This window comes from Dendropsophus ebraccatus, chromosome 5, assembly GCF_027789765.1.
Source record: "Dendropsophus ebraccatus isolate aDenEbr1 chromosome 5, aDenEbr1.pat, whole genome shotgun sequence".
Classification (NCBI taxonomy): Eukaryota; Metazoa; Chordata; class Amphibia; order Anura; family Hylidae; genus Dendropsophus; species Dendropsophus ebraccatus.
The window spans coordinates 133,915,001-133,934,144 of NC_091458.1; the positions used below are offsets into that span (position 1 = coordinate 133,915,001).

The 19,144-nt window shown below is 42.8% G+C and overlaps 1 protein-coding gene across 1 annotated transcript in view; it reads right to left on the reverse strand.

Annotated features, from left to right (window-relative positions):
• ADGRB2 (adhesion G protein-coupled receptor B2) overlaps window positions 1–19,144 on the reverse strand; it is a 145,472-nt gene that overhangs the window by 56,483 nt on the left and 69,845 nt on the right. The window contains exons 8-9 of the mRNA XM_069972977.1: window positions 11,598–11,792; window positions 6,375–6,443 (exon numbers count right to left, since the gene is read on the reverse strand). Coding sequence (XP_069829078.1) covers window positions 6,375–6,443; window positions 11,598–11,792 — 264 coding nt within the window. The remainder of the gene's footprint in view (window positions 1–6,374; window positions 6,444–11,597; window positions 11,793–19,144) is intronic.

Genomic DNA, 19,144 nt, shown 5'->3' on the forward strand with positions numbered 1-19,144 from the left:
AACTAGAATGTATGACTATATAGCCACTTAGGCTCATGTCCCTATATCGCCTAACTTCATTCACACCTGACAGTACTAGTCTGGGTATGGACGTGCCCCAGTAACATCCAGATGGGTATTCACTCATACAATTTTAGGCTATGTTCATACTACATAAAAGTACGTCCGTTGTTGCCGATCCCGGCTGGAGCATATACACATCGTACACGCTCCGGCCAGGATCCCATATGGGGCCGCAAATAACTGACATGTCAGTTTTCTGCGCCCAGAATTCAGTGAATTCCGGCCGCAGAAAGCCCTGTCAGTTCACATAGTAAAGCGAGCGGCTCCGGCTGCTCGCTTCACTATGTGCTATGGGAAGCTCTGATGCGGGCGCGCACTGATGCGCCCGCATCAGAGCTCTGCGGCCGCGATGATCCGGGCACAGACTGGCCGTTCCGTGACCCGGCCAGGGTCACGGAACGGCCGGTCTGATACGTAGTGTGAACATAGCCTTAGTAAGAATAACAGAGGAATGATGCAACACAAAGTCGTAAGAGAAGCTCCTACAGAACTGGTATTTCACGGGAAATACAAGGATTTAATAAAACAACCAGGGCTGGAGAGGCCCTGTGTTCTCTTTAAGGTGAGTTAAAAAAAAAAAAATCTGCGATGCAAAGAGAAAAATCCTCACCAGTTCTAACACTTCTAACACAGCGTTGGAATATTTCAAGAATGCCCTTTCTAGGGTTTTGTACAGGGTCATATACTGTACTGTGCTGAAGGATTTTGGTGGAGAATACACACTGAGAATCTACAACGAATCCACACATACCTGAAAAAGGCTTAAAAATTTAAAGCCAGCAATAATGCCCTGGCTGGGTTAACATAAACGGTTGCAGTGCTTTTGTATACTTCCTTCATGGTTGGATATGAGATCCATTGATCATATACCTGCTGTGTTGTGCATTTGGCTATTGGGCACAGTCTATATAATTACAAGATTTAAATGTAAGCGAGTTATTCCAGTTTTTGTTTTAATATAATCTATAAATTATACAGTATAAGCAGAATCCTCCGCTGGGCCCCCAGCTTTAGAACCTGCACTAACACTGAGTGACATTGTGTTTCTCACTGGTTCTTTATTGGTGGGCCCCCAGGGTCATTTCCTCTGGTGGGCCCCAGATACCCCAATCCAACACTGAGTATAAGAATACAAAAGCTCATATGCATATGCATTTTAAAGTCTGCGTACAAATCTTGGTTACTTATAAGAGTAGGCTGGGTCTAAAGAAATTCTCATGTAGGTCTGGTGTAGGCCTCACACAAGACCCATCACTCAGTAATGCCTGTTGTTTTAGTCAGTTAATCAGCAGAGATGATTGAATTTCAAGCACACTCGTGCGGCATTTGATTAGTAGTGGCTGCTGAAGTTGAATGCAGCCCCAGAGTCCTGGAAAAAAACATGGATACAGTCTATGGCCCCGTTTACACAGTGTATTTGGCCGTTAAACCACAGCCGTTGTTGCAGAGTGTTTAACAGTAATGCTTCACTGAATAGCAGTCTATGGAACCACTGAATACATTGCGGCCGTGGTTCTCAGAATCTGCACAAAATAACTGACAGGTCTATTTTGTGCGGCCTCTATTCAGTGAACAGTGGGGGGGGGGGGAGATTTATCAAACTGGTAAAGTAGAATTGTTCCAGTTGCCCCTAGCAACCAATCAGATTCCACCTTTCAATTTCCAAAGAGTCTGTGAGGAATGAAAGGTGGAATCTGATTGGTTGCTAGGGGCAACTGAGCCAGTTTCACTTTACACAATGTTTGATAAATCTACCCTAGTGGCTGTACAATATAGCCTGTGCTCATAGTGTAAGGGTCCTATTTCACGGGCCGATGGGGGCCCGATCAACGATGTAAACGAGCACCGATCTGCACTCGTTTACTGGGCCTTTTCCACGGCCCCGATGATCGTTAGGGGGGGCTGCAGGGACATCGTTACCGATGTCCTTGCAGCCCTTGCACCATACATTTCCTGGCAGGACTTCTCCTCCGCTCCGTATTCCTCCCCGGGTCCCTCGGCGCATCAGCAGCTCCAGAGCGGCCTGACTGAGCTGTCAGACAGCTCAGCCAATCACTGGCCGTGGCGGTCCTGGCCTGTGATTGGCTGAGCTGTCTGACAGCTCAGTCAGGCCGCTCTGGAGCTGCTGATGCTGTGCCGTGGGATCCAGGGAGAAAGATGGATCGGAGGAGAAGTCCTGTCAGGTAATGTTTGGTGCTTCTCAAATCGTTGGTCGCCCGCCACGCACCGCTATTCCACCGTAGTGATGCACGGTGGGGGACTGATGATTTTAGGTCTGAACCTAAATGAACGATCAGCCGATGACACGATCATCGGCTGATCGTTTTCTCTATTCCACCGAGCGATAATCGGCCGAATCGGCCCCGTGGAATAGGCCCCTAAAGTGTAGCTCCTGGCTGTACTTTACATTGTGTGTTATGGTAAGTTGGAACATGGGCACACCCGAATGTGCCCACATTCCAATTAAAATAAAGTATTTTTCAGTGGGGGCCTGGTAAATATCTTGGACATCGGCCATTGTTTAACGCAGCTGGGTCAAACAGTGACCGATGTTCATTTAGTGTGTGAACATGGCCTATGGCCAGTGGCGTAGCGACCGCGGTCGCAGGGGTCACCGCCGCGACCGGGCCCCCCCTTACCACTGCACTGCCCGCCTCCCACTCCCTCTTGTGACCGCAAGCAATGTTTTGCTTGCGATCACAAGAGGCAGGGGCCCCCGGCTGTCTTGCGGCCCCCAGGGAGCTCTGTGTGCGGCGGGGGGGGGGGGGGAAGTACTTCCAGCGCAGGGAGCATCGCGTTAAGAAAAAAACAGGTCCTGCGAAGCTCCGCCCCTCCGTGCTAAGCCCCGCCTCCCGCCGGGGGAAGCCCGCCAGCGCGTGTGACCTGGGGGCTACAGAAATCATGCAGGTGAGTATAGATTTTTTTGTTTTTAAGGGGATGATGGGGGTGTAGTGGTATGATGATGGAACAAGAGGATGATGGGGTGTAGTGGTATGATGATGGAACAAGAGGATGATGGGGTGTAGTGGTATGATGATGATGATGGAACAAGAGGATGATGGGGTGTAGTGGTATGATGATGATGATGGAACAAGAGGATGATGAGGGGTGTAGTGGTATGATGATGATGGAACAAGAGGATGATGGGGGTGTAGTGGTATGATGATGGAACAAGAGAATGATGAGGGGTGTAGTGGTATGATGATGATGATGATGGAACAAGAGGATGATGGGGGTGTAGTGGTATGATGATGATGATGGAACAAGAGGATGATGAGGGGTGTAGTGGTATGATGATGATGATGGAACAAGAGGATGATGAGGGGTGTAGTGGTATGATGATGGAACAAGAGGATGATGGGGTGTAGTGGTATGATGATGATGGAACAAGAGGATGATGGGGTGTAGTGGTATGATGATGATGAAGGAACAAGAGGATGATGGGGTGTAGTGGTATGATGATGAAGGAACAAGAGGATGATGGGGGTGTAGTAGTATGATGATGATGGAACAAGAGGAAGATGAGGGGTGTAGTGGTATGATGATGATGATGATGAAGGAACAAGAGGATGATGGGGTGTAGTGGTATGATGATGATGGAACAAGAGGATGATGGGGGTGTAGTGGTATGATGATGGAACAAGAGAATGATGAGGGGTGTAGTGGTATGATGATGATGATGATGGAACAAGAGGATGATGGGGGTGTAGTGGTATGATGATGATGATGGAACAAGAGGATGATGAGGGGTGTAGTGGTATGATGATGATGATGGAACAAGAGGATGATGAGGGGTGTAGTGGTATGATGATGGAACAAGAGGATGATGGGGTGTAGTGGTATGATGATGATGGAACAAGAGGATGATGGGGTGTAGTGGTATGATGATGATGAAGGAACAAGAGGATGATGGGGTGTAGTGGTATGATTATGAAGGAACAAGAGGATGATGGGGGTGTAGTAGTATGATGATGATGGAACAAGAGGAAGATGAGGGGTGTAGTGGTATGATGATGATGATGATGAAGGAACAAGAGGATGATGGGGTGTAGTGGTATGATGATGATGATGATGGAACAAGAGGATGATGATGGGTGTAGTGGTATGATGATGATGATGATGGAACAAGAGGATGATGAGGGGTGTAGTGGTATGATGATGGAACAAGAGGATGATGAGGGGTGTAGTGGTATGATGATGATGGAACGAGGATGATGGGGATGTAGTGGTATGATGATGGAACAAGAGGATGATGAGGGGTGTAGTGGTATGATGATGATGGAACAAGAGGATGATGGGAATGTAGTGGTATGATGACGATGGAACAAGAGGAGGATGAGGGGTGTAGTGGTATGATGATGGAACAACAGGATGATGGGGGTGTAGTGGTATGATGATTATGATGGAACAAGAGGATGATGAGGGGTGTAGTGGTATGATGATGGAACAAGAAGATGAGGATGTAGTGGTATGATGATGATGATGATGATGATGATGGAACAAGAGGATGATGGGGGGTGTAGTGGTATGATGATGAAACAAGAGGATGATGAGGGGTGTAGTGGTATGATGATGAAGGAACAAGAGGATGATGAGGATGTAGTGGTATGATGATGAAACAAGAGGATGATGAGGGGTGTAGTGGTATGATGATGAAGGAACAAGAGGATGATGAGGATGTAGTGGTATGATGATGATGGAACAAGAGGATGATGAGGATGTAGTGGTATGATGATGATGGAACAAGAGGATGATGAGGGGTGAAGTGGTATGATGATGAAAGGGCAGGAGGATGAAGGGGTAGTAGTATTATGGTGGAGGTGGTTGTAGTATGATGATGGAGGGGCAGGAGGAGGGGACAACATGGGGGGCATCTGTAAGGGGGATAAAATGGGGGGCATCTATATGGTTGATAACATGGGGGCAATCTATATGGGGGATAACATGGGGGGCATCTATAATAGGGACAACACAGGGGGCCATCTATAAGGGGGAAACATTGGGGGGCCATCTATAAGGTGGACTACACAGGGGGTGTATACAATAGGGGGATATGTACTATAAGGGAGTCACATAGAGTCAGGCTACCCACTAAATGAGGGTGTAAAGGGGCCAATACAGATGTGCAGTTTGTAGAGAGATGAGGATGGTGTCAGTGTGAGGAGCCTAATATGTTTGTCTGGCAGATTCTGTGGATTCGTGGCTCCAAAAAGTTCTCATATTGGCCCTGGGCAGATGGAGAAGATGAAAAGGGAAGAACTCCGATCAGAGAAGACGTCCCCTGTGAGTCACCTGATATATTTGCACTGTAATGTATATGGTGTATAGAGCCTGTGTAGAGCTGGGGCCACCTCTATATGACTGGATGAGGTGATATTGGTCTATGTACAGAGGATTTTATTCAGTAGCAGCGGTTGTGTTAGTCAGTATGTGGTAAGGGGGGGGGGGCCAAGTTGACCTCTTGCACCAGGGCCCAAGAGACATTAGCTACGCCCCTGCCTATGGCTGTATCCCTAGGGCTGCATCCAACTTCTGCAGTAGTAGCTGAGACAGCAGATATGTACCCAAAAGCCAGGCTCATAATGATTTTAAGATCACACCTTTCCAAGTTAACAGGCTTTGAACTAAGGACTGTTCTCATTGCTTGAAAGACATCATGTCATAAAAACATCTTACTTTTATACATGTGATTACCTGTGGTAAAGACACGGCAGAAATATCAATGTTTGCACTGACAGTATATTTCTGTGTATACTATTAAGCAGTGGTAAGGCAGGCAAAGTAGTAGTACATACAAAGAACATATAATACCCAAACACAGTGAAAAGTGCTAAACAAGGTATTCCTCAGCCACACAACAACCTTATATATAAAGTAGTAAGGATACGGGTACCAGGACACTGCAGATACCCCTCGTAAAGGGGAAACGGCAATACATGTCACCACATTGAAATCAATGGTTCATTCATTGAATACAGTGTGTATTATGTATGGAAATTTTGAGTTTCCTCTTGCTAGTGATATAACAGTAATATAAGACTATGGGGGAATTTTCTTACTGCAAAAAAAAAAGCTGACATTGCCTTCCATTTCTAAATTATTATCTCCTGCACCTATATGTATTGACAGTCAGCACATGGTCCAATGTCTCAGCAATAGTAGTGTTGTGGCTTGCTTGTTATACTGCTTGTCTTTACATTGCACTTGTGCATTATCCCCCTCCTGTCACACATACACGCACACATCCCTCCCCCGCTACAGACCAACGTCACACATCCACAGCTTGCTGCTGCATCGTCACTGCTCCCCACCTGCTGAGCGTCCTCCCACTTCTCTCTATTATCTGCATCCAGTATGTGGCTGACAGCATGGAAAAACTTCTGCATAGAAAAAGAGAGAGAGGATTAGTGAGGAGGGGAGAAGGAAGAATTATGCAATAAGGAGAGGGAGCAACTTTTAAACGCCATTTGCTGTAATCAATAGATGTATGCAGAGGCAATGACAGTAAGATAGTCAACATCATACGGATGCAAAATTCCTTAAAGAAAGAACATGACTGACATGAACCTAGGTATTGTGTTCTTGGTGTAAGGAAAGGCTGTTGTGGGCACTGTTATTAGGAATAATTCATCATTTACATCTATAACTAGGCTTGCTATCGAAGAGGTGGTCAGGAAGCAATGCTTATTTTGCTGTCTCAATAGCTAGCTTTCTCACCATAACCCTATATACGTGCATGCTCGGTTTGACCGATTGTACTTGTATTTTTTATGGTGGGTGAAGTAAGGATCCTATTACACGGGCCGATGGCAGCCCGCTTAATACTGTAAGTGAGCACCGATCTGCCAAATTGGTGCTTGTTTACTGGGCCTATTACACGGTCTGATAATCGTTTAAAAAGGATTGCACGGACATTGTTAGCAATGTCCATGCAGCCTTTGCCCAAACAGTTTACATCACTTGTTAACGTTCCTGGTCTCCTCTTGCGCTCTGCTTCCTTCCCAGTCCCGCACACTGCAGCTTCAGAGAGGCCTGTTTGAGCGGACTGGCCGCTCAGCCAATCACCAGGGACTGGGAGGAAGACCGAACATAGACAGGTGATGTAAACTGTTTGTTGAATCGTTATCCGCCGTCCGCACATCACTATTACACATAGCAATGCGCAGTTGGCGGCCAATGATTTAAGCTCTGCGCCTAAAGAAACAATCAGCCGATAATCATTTTCTCGACTGATCGTTGTCTCTATTACACAGAACAATAATCGATTCGACCGATTATCGCTCAGTGTCGTAGGGCCCTAAGTCTGTCAGCTCTGGCGGTAGCTTATCATCCCTGAAAACAAACCAAAAAAATCTGGCATGTTTAAATCCAGCACCCGATCCTTCTCTCTCCTGATGACAGATGTTAAGGCAGCCCACCAAAATTGGTCAACATCATTCTATAAAGGAGAACTCCATCTGTGACCCCTTTTCGGCAATGGTGGCAGCACTAGAGTCGAGGAGGTAAGTGGATGTAATTGTTTTTCCCACCCCCTCTCCAGGCATCACCTAAAAGGAGTCCTGGCTCAAAAACCCCTTTAAGGGATTATCAAGCCTTGAGTCATTAATGTTAGATCGGCAAGGGTCCAACTCATGGTACTCGTGCCAATATGCTGTTTGTGCAAGTGCTGTAGCCTCTCCAATGTTTATGGTCAACCTTGTATTGCCATACTATCAGTAGCAGTGGTGCAAGGTATTGCAGAGTTGCCTTATTAAAGTGAGCTGTACAGCTGAGCAAACCTTGAGCACAATAGGGTTAATCCGAACCCGAACAATTAGCATTTGATTACTGGTGACTGAAGAAGTTGGATGCAGGCCTTAGACTGCCTGGAAAAAATTGTTTTCTAGGACTCCCTAGGACTGCATCCAACTTCTTCAGCAACAGGTAATCAAATGCCGATTGTTTGGGTTCGGACAAATTCCAGCATACTCAAGGTTCACTCATCTCTAGTAAACAGGGTAAAGGTGCGATACCATTTAATGGCTCTAAAGGCCTTAATCCACTGAGTGATTGCTCCAAGACAATGAACAGCCAATGAAACGATCATCGACTGATCGTTATTTTAGGCCCTGACCTAAAATCATCGGGTGTCGACCACACATTGTTATGTGTAATAGTGATGGGTGGGTGACAGCTTGATGCACTCTGCTTTTTCCCCAGTTCTGTTTGCTGCAGAAACACCGGGAACATGGAAGGTAATGTAAAAACTGTTTGGGCAAAGGCTGCACAGACTTCGCTAGCGAGGTCTGTGCAGCCCTTACTTAACAATTATCAGGCCGTGTAATAGGTCCGGTAAACGAGCACTAATCTAGCAGATAAGCATTTGTTTCCAGTATTGATTGGGCCATCCAATGGTGCGTTTACACGGAACGATTATCATTCGAATTTTCGAAATAACAATTGCATTTGAGTGATAATCGGCTTGGGTAAACACAGCGAACAATCAACGAGCGAAAAAACTTTCATTGTGATCTTTCAACATGTTCTCAAATCGTCACTGGTCGTTAGCTAAAAATTCGCAGATCGCTTTGTGTAAACAGCCTTTCAAAGATTCACCCTATGTGTGAGATGGGCTTAAGCGATCTTAAAAACAATCGCAATAACGATTTTTCGAATGAATTTTCTAACGATTAATTCGTCTAAACCCTGATGGTTATCAAAACCAAATCATTGCTTTAAAATCGTTAAACGATCGATTGGGCAAATTTTCGCTTGGTGTAAACGGACCATAATACAGTGTTTCTCAACTCCAGTCCTCAAGACCCACCAACAGGTCATGTTTTGCGGATATCCCATACAACGAACAGCTGGGGCAGTAACTGGTGCACTGACTAAAATTATATCACTTGTGAAATCCTCAAAACACAACCTGTTGGTGGGTCTTGAGGACTGGAGTTGAGAAACACTGGTCTAATAGGACCCTAAAAGTATAGCAATACAAGGACAAACAGAAGAAAGCAATGAATGGGTGCATGGAGTTATATCCCCAACCATCTAATATTGATAGCCTACCCCAAGGACAGGCCATCAATTTCATGGTTTTCCATAACTGATGCTACTAAATAGAAGGCAGCCAGCCATTATTAACGTCCCCAAAATGTGGTACGCTACTGTACCTAGCCCTGCTACAAACAGTATATATTTCTCTGTCTCTCTTTCTGTATCCAAGATCCTTACATATCAGCAGCAAACAACACCTGACTAAGACAGTTTCCACACCAGGTTTATCTACATAGGGTGAGAGTTATATTACACAGCTTGCCCTGATTGACTTTGAAATGAGTGGGAGAGAGGAGAAAAGCAAGCTGGGATACCATGGAAACCCTCACTTTATCTTTGCCCACACTAAATCATATATAGCTGTGCGTGAATGTCTTCCGAGTGAATAAATATCCCAAAGCTGGCCATATACACTGCAATTTACTCAGGATTTCAAGACGTGATCATAATGATAAGTAATAATCGCACAAGGCCCCTGTTTTAGCCCCAAATATTGGCTTTTCTATAGCAGTAAGTGGATATTAAAATGCTTTTTTTTTTGCTCCATACAGAGAGAGAGATGCACAAATCACAGGTAAGGATTATAGAATAAATGGCGGGATCGCGGCATTGTTCCCGAGAAAAGAGAAATCATGGCAAATGTCAAACTTCTCTGCATAAATAAGAAAATCAAAGAAAAGAAAATGGAGAAAACCATTGTTGCTGATCACAACAGAGATCGTCTTGCTGAAAAGACACGGACAATAAGAGGAACGAGATATTCGGTAAAAATAAAGGGGGAGAGGAAAAGAAATTACAGGTAAAAATAATAAGGAAAAAAAAAAGAAGATAGAGCTAAAATGATATGTAGAGGATTAAGAAAAGAGGGCAAGAGAATAATGAGAGAGAGCAGGCTGCAAAGCACCGTGTGCCGGCCGTAATATCACATTATACACAACATGAGCTCTGTTAACAAGCAAAAGAGCCTTTTATGTGTGTGCTACAACTCACTGTGACAGCACTTACAGGCTCCGTCTGAATGTTACGCATGGAAATACAAGGCTGCCTCCACGGCAAAGCTCAAGGTAGAATGGATGACAGACAGGAGGACATGACAAGACGGCAAAAAAAAACAAAAAACAAAAAGCAGGGGTGGAGGCTATGTTACCATTTACATATGATAAGGAAACAGAGGACAAACCAAGGAAAAGACACAAAAAGTCAGTGTAATTACTATACTAGGAAATACATACTTTATTATTAGGTTCACCACTGTCACAATAGATTTGTTTGCATGTTTAACCTTTACCCAATCTTATTCTTGTTACGCGGCTGGGATGTGGCCGAAGTGTTGCTGTGACGCATTACCTGAAACCACGCTGACATAATACAAGTCAGTGCAGTTTCCAATTGGAGCAACAAACTTTAAAAGAGGTTAAATCCATGGGGAAAGTCCGCAACAGAAATCGATACGCTATTGATTTAAAAATTGCCATCGCGGGTCGATGTCTGCTCGGCATGTGGATGAGTTTCATTCAGATCTTCCACACGGCTGGTAGTGTCGTCTGCAGCATTTACACTACATGTACATTTACCCTAAGGGCCCTATTACTTGGAGTGACATCAGACTCCGTGTAATAGAGACAATGATCAGCCAATAAAACGATCATTGGCTGATCGTTTCTTTAGGCCCAGACCTAAAATCATCGTCAGTCGACCACGCATCGCTACATGTAATAGTGATGCGCGGCCGACAGCCGACAATTGCCCAAACAGTTAATGCTTTACTTTTTTACGCTCCCAGTAATCGTTTAGCAAGGGCTGCACAGATGTCGCTAATAATGTCCATGCAGCCCTTGCTAAACGATTACCGGAGTGTAGAGAGGATATGTATTAACAGACTAACAGTCTTAGCTAGTCACTGGCCGGGACCGCCACAGCCTGTGTTTGGCTGAGCAGCCTGTCAGCTCAGATAGGCCGCTCTGAAGCTGCAGCCGTGGGACCAGGAAGGATACAGAGCACAGGAAAAGATTGGGATCGTGGACATGTAAAGTATTAACTGTTTGGGCAAGGGCTGCACAGACATCGCTAACAATGTCCATGCAGCCCTTGCTAAACAATTATCCAGCCGTTTAATAAGTTCAGTAAATGAGCGCGATCTAACAGGTTTACAGTATTCATCGGGCCTTCATCGGCCCATATAATAGGACTCTAATTCTTATTTACAATTAAGGCTATGTTCACATATGCCCGTAATTTAACAACAGATTACGGGCGTTATTTTAAAACAACGCCCGTTATTCAAGGAATTTTGGTCGTTGTTTTAAAATAACGGATGTTATTGGTCATTAAATTGTGTCTGTCCAATAAAAACAGCTGTCATTTTGATGGTGTGTGAACATGGCCTTAAGAAAACTTTTAGGATCTTTCACATGAATTGAGGAGTTCACTCTCTATGCTATCAACGATGTTCAATAAAAATCTGTGAATATCGCTGCCTTGGGTTTACTACTTACCTGAATGTCCTCAATGGATGGTATATAGGTGGCTCTCTTATATGTATCGGTTACATTGCGCAAGATTTCAACACAAAAAAGAAGGTCTCCGCTGTAGTAGTTCTTAGTTGACACCAACTCCAACATGCTCCGTACTACCTGCGTCATCCCTTGCCCTGCCAATAGGCGCTGACCTTTTGCCAAATGTTCACGTAGCTGTAAGACAAAACAAAATATGGACTGATTTCTTAAAAATATTCATAACAATAATTTACATAAGGATATACAGTATAAGAACTACCAGTGTTGAGCGAGTATGCTTGGGCGAGTACAGTGCTCGCATTGGGTTGCTCGATCAAGCTCCATGATCGACTGAGAACCTCGTGGTGCTTGGGGTACTGTTTAAATATTTGTACTACTTTACTGACACATTGTCATCACAGTAGCACAAATATTTAAACTATTTCTAAGCCCCCCCAGCATAATCATTAATTATGATGTTGGGAGCTCTGAAACTATTTAATTTCTAATTCTAATCTTCCATGTTTCATTTACACATCCCTTCAAGGGGCAAAATATATAAATTAGAATGCAATACCTAATTGCAAGACATATTAGAACTCAAATGACAGCATATCGCCGGTGTCTTGCAGTAACCTATTGCATTTTTTTTTTCATTCTAATCTTTGTATATTTCATTTACACATCCCTTCAAGGGCAGAAATATAAAACAATTTCAACAAAAAAAGGCCATAAGTGAACTAGGTGCCCTTCGCTCTGCCGAGCAGGGGGCACACGGTTAAATGCTGAAGTCCCATTGATTTCAATGGAGTTCGTTATTCATGGCGAGCATGCCAGCATTAACAAATGCCTGACTAAAGTACAGTAACTGAACACTGTGGACCATAGGAAGAATTTGCTCCTAAATACAAAATTACGTAACTTTTTGTAAATAGATATTAACACATATCTACAAATATCAGGAACTTTCAATTAAGCAATAAGAATGGTACTGGTTCTTTCTATGTTCCCTTACAATAGGAAGGGTGGTGGTAGTAGGGGGGAGACTTATGGCTTCATATAACAATATAACCAAAATGTGTGACAAGAGTCACTTATATAGAAAACGAACAAACAAAAAACATACAGTATTTTCCTGCGTATAAGACTACTTTTTAACCCAGGAAAATCATCTCAAAAGTTGGGGGTCGTCTTATATGCCCGGTGTCATCCTTTAGGGCGGATGCTGAAAAAGTTCAGCACCGGACTGGAGAATCTGCAGTCACCGTATATGGCGGAGGGAGCTCAAATCTGGCAGCATCCCCACTGTATGTGGCAACCATATAAAGGGCAGAGCAAGCTGCAGGTGTCCTGGGTATGGAAAAAAAAGTTACGGAAGAGTGGTGCCCTGAAAAATCACACCTCTTTCACCAGTCTGGCCCGCCCTTGTATCCTACCCGTATTACTGTACCTCCTTCTCTGCCTCTCAGATCTCACTGCTGTCCTATGTTTTTTATACATTTTTATTTGGTGTGCGTTGTAAGAGGGGTAGTCTTAAGATCTATGTACTTTATAGATAGTCTTATATGGGGCCACCCAGTAATTGTCATATAAATTGCAGCCTGTTAAGGGTTTTGCAGTATTGATTTGGATTTCGATTGTGAGAAATAGGAAACCAAATCTTCCTACAGGTACCATGCTTTAAGTTTTATACATGAATGGATAGGCGCCAGCACAGGGATGCCGGAGTCATGGTCCTTTTTTGAACCCGGGGCCAGTTCCTGCACATGGTGTTGGTCTATTCCCGGGAAACGTCCCTGCCTGAAGCACTGGAGGCGGGCCCACCCCTCCCCCCCCAGGGTGTGATGATCTCCTTTACCCTCTGTGATGCGGCTCCATTGATTCTAACGGATCCGCGTTACAGAGAGGAGGGGAGATTATCACACTGAGGGCGGATGGGCGCGTCTTCAGTGTTTCAGGCCGGGCCAGTTTCCGGAAATAGACCAGCACCATGAGCAGGAACTGGGCCTGGGAAAATAGGACTGGGACTCCAGCATCCCCACGATGGTGCCGACCCATTCATGTATAAAACTTAAGGCATGGTACCTGATGGTACATTCACTTTAACCAAAAGAGTCCATTACATAGTTATAGCCATTGCCGCATTCAATAAATTATGTAAAAAAAAGTTTTTAGAGTTAACATTTGTGCTCTCTCTCTGTCTTTATGTATCTTTCTTAAAGACTTTTTTTTTCTAAAAATACTTGGACTGCCAGGGCTTTTAGAATAACTTGTGAAGCATTAAACCAATTGACAATTCCGCTCAAGCGATTTGACTTCTAAATTTGGAACAAAATCTATTCCCGGGTTAAACTTGGCTCAGTAAATTACTAAGGCTTTTTATGGGACCTGATTAATGAGAGCCAGGTTAACTTGCAAAAAAGTGCCAAGTATGGTAACCGACGAAAACACCAGCATAGAATGAATTACGCTGATGTCCTCGTAAATTGAGAAATTAGCATACTTTCTAGCCATCGCGAAGCATCTCTGTAACTAACCGCCTGCAGAAGTGTGATTATAATCAATACAATTTACTCTTTTCAAGTACTGACAGATTTATATTAGAGGAGACTGCAGACACAGAACTTTTTGCCATGTTAGATTTTGTTCATCCGCTGACCCCTCTAAAAATGGCATCCATCCATTTAAAATTATAAATACTAGGGTATGTAGGAAAGTTAGCTTCCAGTGATTGGCTGTGTGATATGTGTTATGTCCTTGTTCAATAACATCTTATTGGTGCCAGTATAGTAAATAAAAGAAGCAATTCCCCATTGTCTACATAGCTGTAGTTTCATCAGGCAGTCCAGAGGGAAGGGGGGGAAAGAGTTTTTTAAATTAACTGGTTTAAGAAAACTATAAAGATTTGTAAATGATTTCTATTAAAAAAAAAAAAGATAGCTTTCCAGTACTTATCAGCTGCTGTATGCCCCGCGGGAAGTGGTGTGTTCTTTCCAGTCTAATATGGCGCTCTCTGCTGCCACAACTGCCAAAGCTGGAGAGGTTTTTTTTTTTTTTTTTTTTTTTTTAAATGGTGGGAATTTTCTCCTGCTCTGGACAGATCCTGTCACAAACAGAGGTGGCAGTAGAGAGCACTGTGTCAGACTTTAAAGAATACACAGCTTCCTGCATGATAAGTACTGGAAGGTTTGAGAATTTAAATAGAAGTAATTTATATATCTCCATAACTTTCTGACACCAGTTGATTTGAAAACATTTTTTTTTTCTCTGAAGCACCCCTTTAACAGTCCCACAAACATATACCTATTATGAATATGGATAACAAGCCATATTGCTAGACTAAAGTAGAATACGCAAAATACAGCAACAGCATTAATGAAAAAAAAAGTATATATATATATATATATATATATATATATATATATATATATGTAAAATGCTCAATAATAAATGAACTGGACTGGAAAAAATGGGTTGCCAGTCCTTGGGGGTTTAGCAAAGTCTTCTTTCCTTTTCTTTTTTCAGAGAATTTGTCAGATTGTTGGAACAGCAAACCTTTACATGGGTTTTCAGGCAAAAACACAACATAAAAAAACCTCTTCTTGATATCCTTACCCTAAGTCTTCTTCCCCATTCCCTGGCTGCCACGGTTTGTGTTTCCTTCCACATCTCTGTTTGCACTCCTGTGTGATGACATGTTATCCATAGGGATGACAGGTCGCATAACAAGTATCCTCAGCGGCCCATGACTGGTTGGCTCACAAGACATGTCATTACACAGGACAGATGTGGCGGGGGACCTAAAGCCAAGCAGAGGGGGGATGGAGAAGAGATCCTACCTTAGGCATAGGGAGAATTATAGTATTTTACCATGTAGGACATTTTTATGCCTAGAAAACTTCCTACATAGAGTAGAATAAGAAAAAAACTATGTACATTTTATGACATCATGTAATATAGGAATAATTAGATGAAATAAACAACAAACCTGTATATTAATATGCAAAGGACACACAAATATCTGTTGTGCGATCACACAGGGGCTCAGTGGTTAGCTTTGTTTCTTTGCAACATTGGTGTCAGGTTTTCCAAAAAGAATTATGATTCAGTTTTGGAACCCTGAATTAAAGGGGTTGTCCAGCGAAAATCTTTTTCTTTCAAATCAACTGATATCAGAAAGTTATGTAGATTTGTAATTTACTTCTATTGAAAAATCTCAAGTATTCCCATACTTATTCGCTCCTATAGATCATGCGAAACAAGTTGTTTTCTTTTCAGTCTGACACAGTGTTCTCTGCTGCCACCTCTGGCCAAGGCAGGAACTGTCCAGAGCAGGAGAGGTTTTCTAAGGGGATTCATAGAAAACTGAGACAGAGTTCTAAGACAGACTTGAGATTTTTTAAAAGAAGGCAATAACAAATCTATATAAGTTTCTGACACCAGTTGATTTCAAAGAAAAACATTTTTGCTGGAAAAACCCCTTTAAGAGGTTTGTGCATTCTCCCTATTATTTGCTCTATTTCCTTCCACACTACAGGTAGGCCATATAAATCAACTAAAATACAATCATGGTGGATATTAAATAGCCAACAAACTAATGATGATATTCAAATTGGAACTGTCTCTTTATGAAGCGCTCTAGGATGTTTTTGCCCATATAACACACACTCACCACCTATATTACTGCAGTGTCATCTGGTTCAGCCCAGCTCTGCTGCAGCCATCAATTTTATTGCTGTAGCAGGACCATATGAACTCCTCTTGTAGAATATTGCTGGCTGACCTCATTGAGTGAACAGAAACACATGTCATTTTCAGGGGTGACACGAGCCAAATAAAGAAAAGGGTTCCAGGAATTGTCAGATAGAAAGAAACAACTAGATGAGGTGTAGCTGAATTATGAATAATGATAAAAAAAAAATCCATTTTCGAGTTTAGTTACATGTTGCCGAAATGCTAGTGGAAAATCTGCTTGATTTTTGCACCACAATCCACACTAAATATTTGTGGATTTTAGTACAGATTTTAAGCTGAGGATTTTGTTGCAGAATATACAAAGTTAATAATTTAAAAATTGCAGATTTATTGTATTTTTTTTTCCCCCTTTGACTTCAGTAACAAAAATTCAAAATCTGTAATAAATCAGCAGTTTTGGAGATTGGAGATGCTGTAGCTCCTTTTTTTGTGAAACGTTTAGTAAATTTAATTTGTACTATGAAAATCTACGCGGAAAATCCACAACAGGTCCGCACGTGATTGTATTTTTTTCCCGTTTTTTATTTTTTAAAGTGACGTCCCTCATTTTGCTGGTTGGCCGCCCTGCAGTGCAATGACGGCTGTTGGTAAATTATTCTAATTAAGGTGGATTAATTTGCCTTTGGATGTGTCTTTCTAGGAAAAGTCCATTGAATTTAATAGTAAAAATGGTGAAAGGACGGTGAAAAAAAAACAAACCTGTGTTTGAAGAACTAAAAAATAACGTCCGCTGTATGCAAAAGACGTCTGAAAATAATTGTCATAATTATTACTTTTGGGCGCCTTACGTGTCCTGGCTCCAGTCTCCTGCTCCCTTAGCCGCCGCGTGCGTCCCCGCCTCCCAGGTCACATGCGCGCCAGCTGCTTTGGATTTAAAGGGACAGAACATCCCTAATTGGTCTATGTGCAGAAACACTCCCCTATAAATCCCTGCCCTGACCCTAGTGTTGGAGCCTCTGCATGCTTTCTATAGCATGTGGACCCAGCTGCCCATGATTCCTGCCCGTGGTTCCTGCCGCCTGTGGTCCCAGCCGTGTGTCCCGCTGTGTCTCAGCTTGCCTGCCTACATGTCTTCACCTGTCCTCACCACCACTAGCAAGCCAAGCCAGGGGTAGCGGTAGAAATTTGGTTGGCACACCGGAGTGATGTGCCAGGAAGGAGCACAGTCTATGTAGAGTAAGAAATTATTCCGGCACTCACCCAATCTTCTGCACACAAATTTATTTATATCTGAACATACAAGGAAAGTTCTGCACTCCAGACAGGACGCGTTTCGGCTCTCTTGCCTTTCTGAACTAATCCAAGGGTATTGACCTGGGGGTCGCCTCCCACAGCAAGTCCATCCCACTTTGTGGTGGGTGCTGGTGAAGATCCATGACTCCAGTTGTAACACAATGCTTATTTACCTGGGACTGGGCACAGCCTGAAATGTAGACTTAGACATACTGTATCATGTTTTTTTTTAAATAAAGAATTTATACAAAAATGAGTTTCAGTAATTGTTACTGAGTGTTCTGCCTCATTTGCTGAGGTTTCCAGGAAGTATGATCCTATAACTATTTTTCTTCTTCTTCTTTTTTTTTTTTTTTTGTAAAATGAACTTTTAAGCTAAATAAATGGTGTTATTAATTGCACCATAAGCAGCTGTCTACTCCTATTCAACCCTGTGCAGATCCTAGAAAACGGGGAAACGAGGATTTTAATTAAATAGCACATGGTGATTAAGCAAACTGTCCTGTAATATTTATCCTCGGGTAGAGACACATTTTTTTTAATCAAACCCCACAGAGACCTCTTTACAAATGCAAAGCTGGTCATTACACTAGCACTGGATTTGTTTCACAGTCCAGAATGCAGTCAGTGCCGACAATGGCCAGCCACGATCATTTGGCAGCCATCAATGTAACAGTTCAATTAACGCTGCACAAAATGACTCGGAAAGCTTTTCTAGTCTTCATGAGAGAAGCAACCCCTTAGAGGGGTTATCCAGCGAAAATATTTTTCTTTCAAATCAACTGGTTTAAAAAGTTATATAGATATGTTATTTACTTCTGTTTAAAAATCTCAAGTCTTCCCATACGTATCAGCTGCCGTATGTTCTGCAGGAAATGGTTTTTTTTTTCCAGTCTGGCACAGTGCTCTCTGCCGACATCTCTGTCTGAGACAGGAACTGTCCAGAGCAGTTATATATCCCCAATAAAAACCTCTCCTGCTCTGGACTGTTCTTGTCTTGGACAGAGGTGGCAGCAGAGAGCACTGTGTCTGACTAAAAAAAAAAAACAACAGGACATACAGCAGCTGATAAGTATGGGAAGACTTGAGATTTGTAAATAGAAGTAAATTACAAATCTATATAGCCATGTGAAACCAGTTGATTTGAAAGAAAAAGATTTTAGCTGGATAACCCCTTTAAGATCCCTTGACTTTAGACACTACATTACTGTACCCATGCATTTTGCTATATTAAATACCATAAAACACACTTAGCCACAGTACGTACTTGCTTGTGCCCCAGGCCTTTTACCTACAGTAGATCCTGTAATAAATTGAGCATCCAGGCATTTGAACAACTTTTCTATGATGTTAAAAAAATAACAGTTAGTATAGCAATCTATCACAGCAACATGATGAATTCAGCATGACATAAATGAAATCACTCCAAAAGGAATGTCATATTCCCTACATCAGAATAATAGCTTGGAAGGTCACACACACCCACACACCGACTCGTGTATCGTATGCCTGTACCAGCCTTAATTTATTCATGCTTCACTTCTGAATCTTCTCCCTCC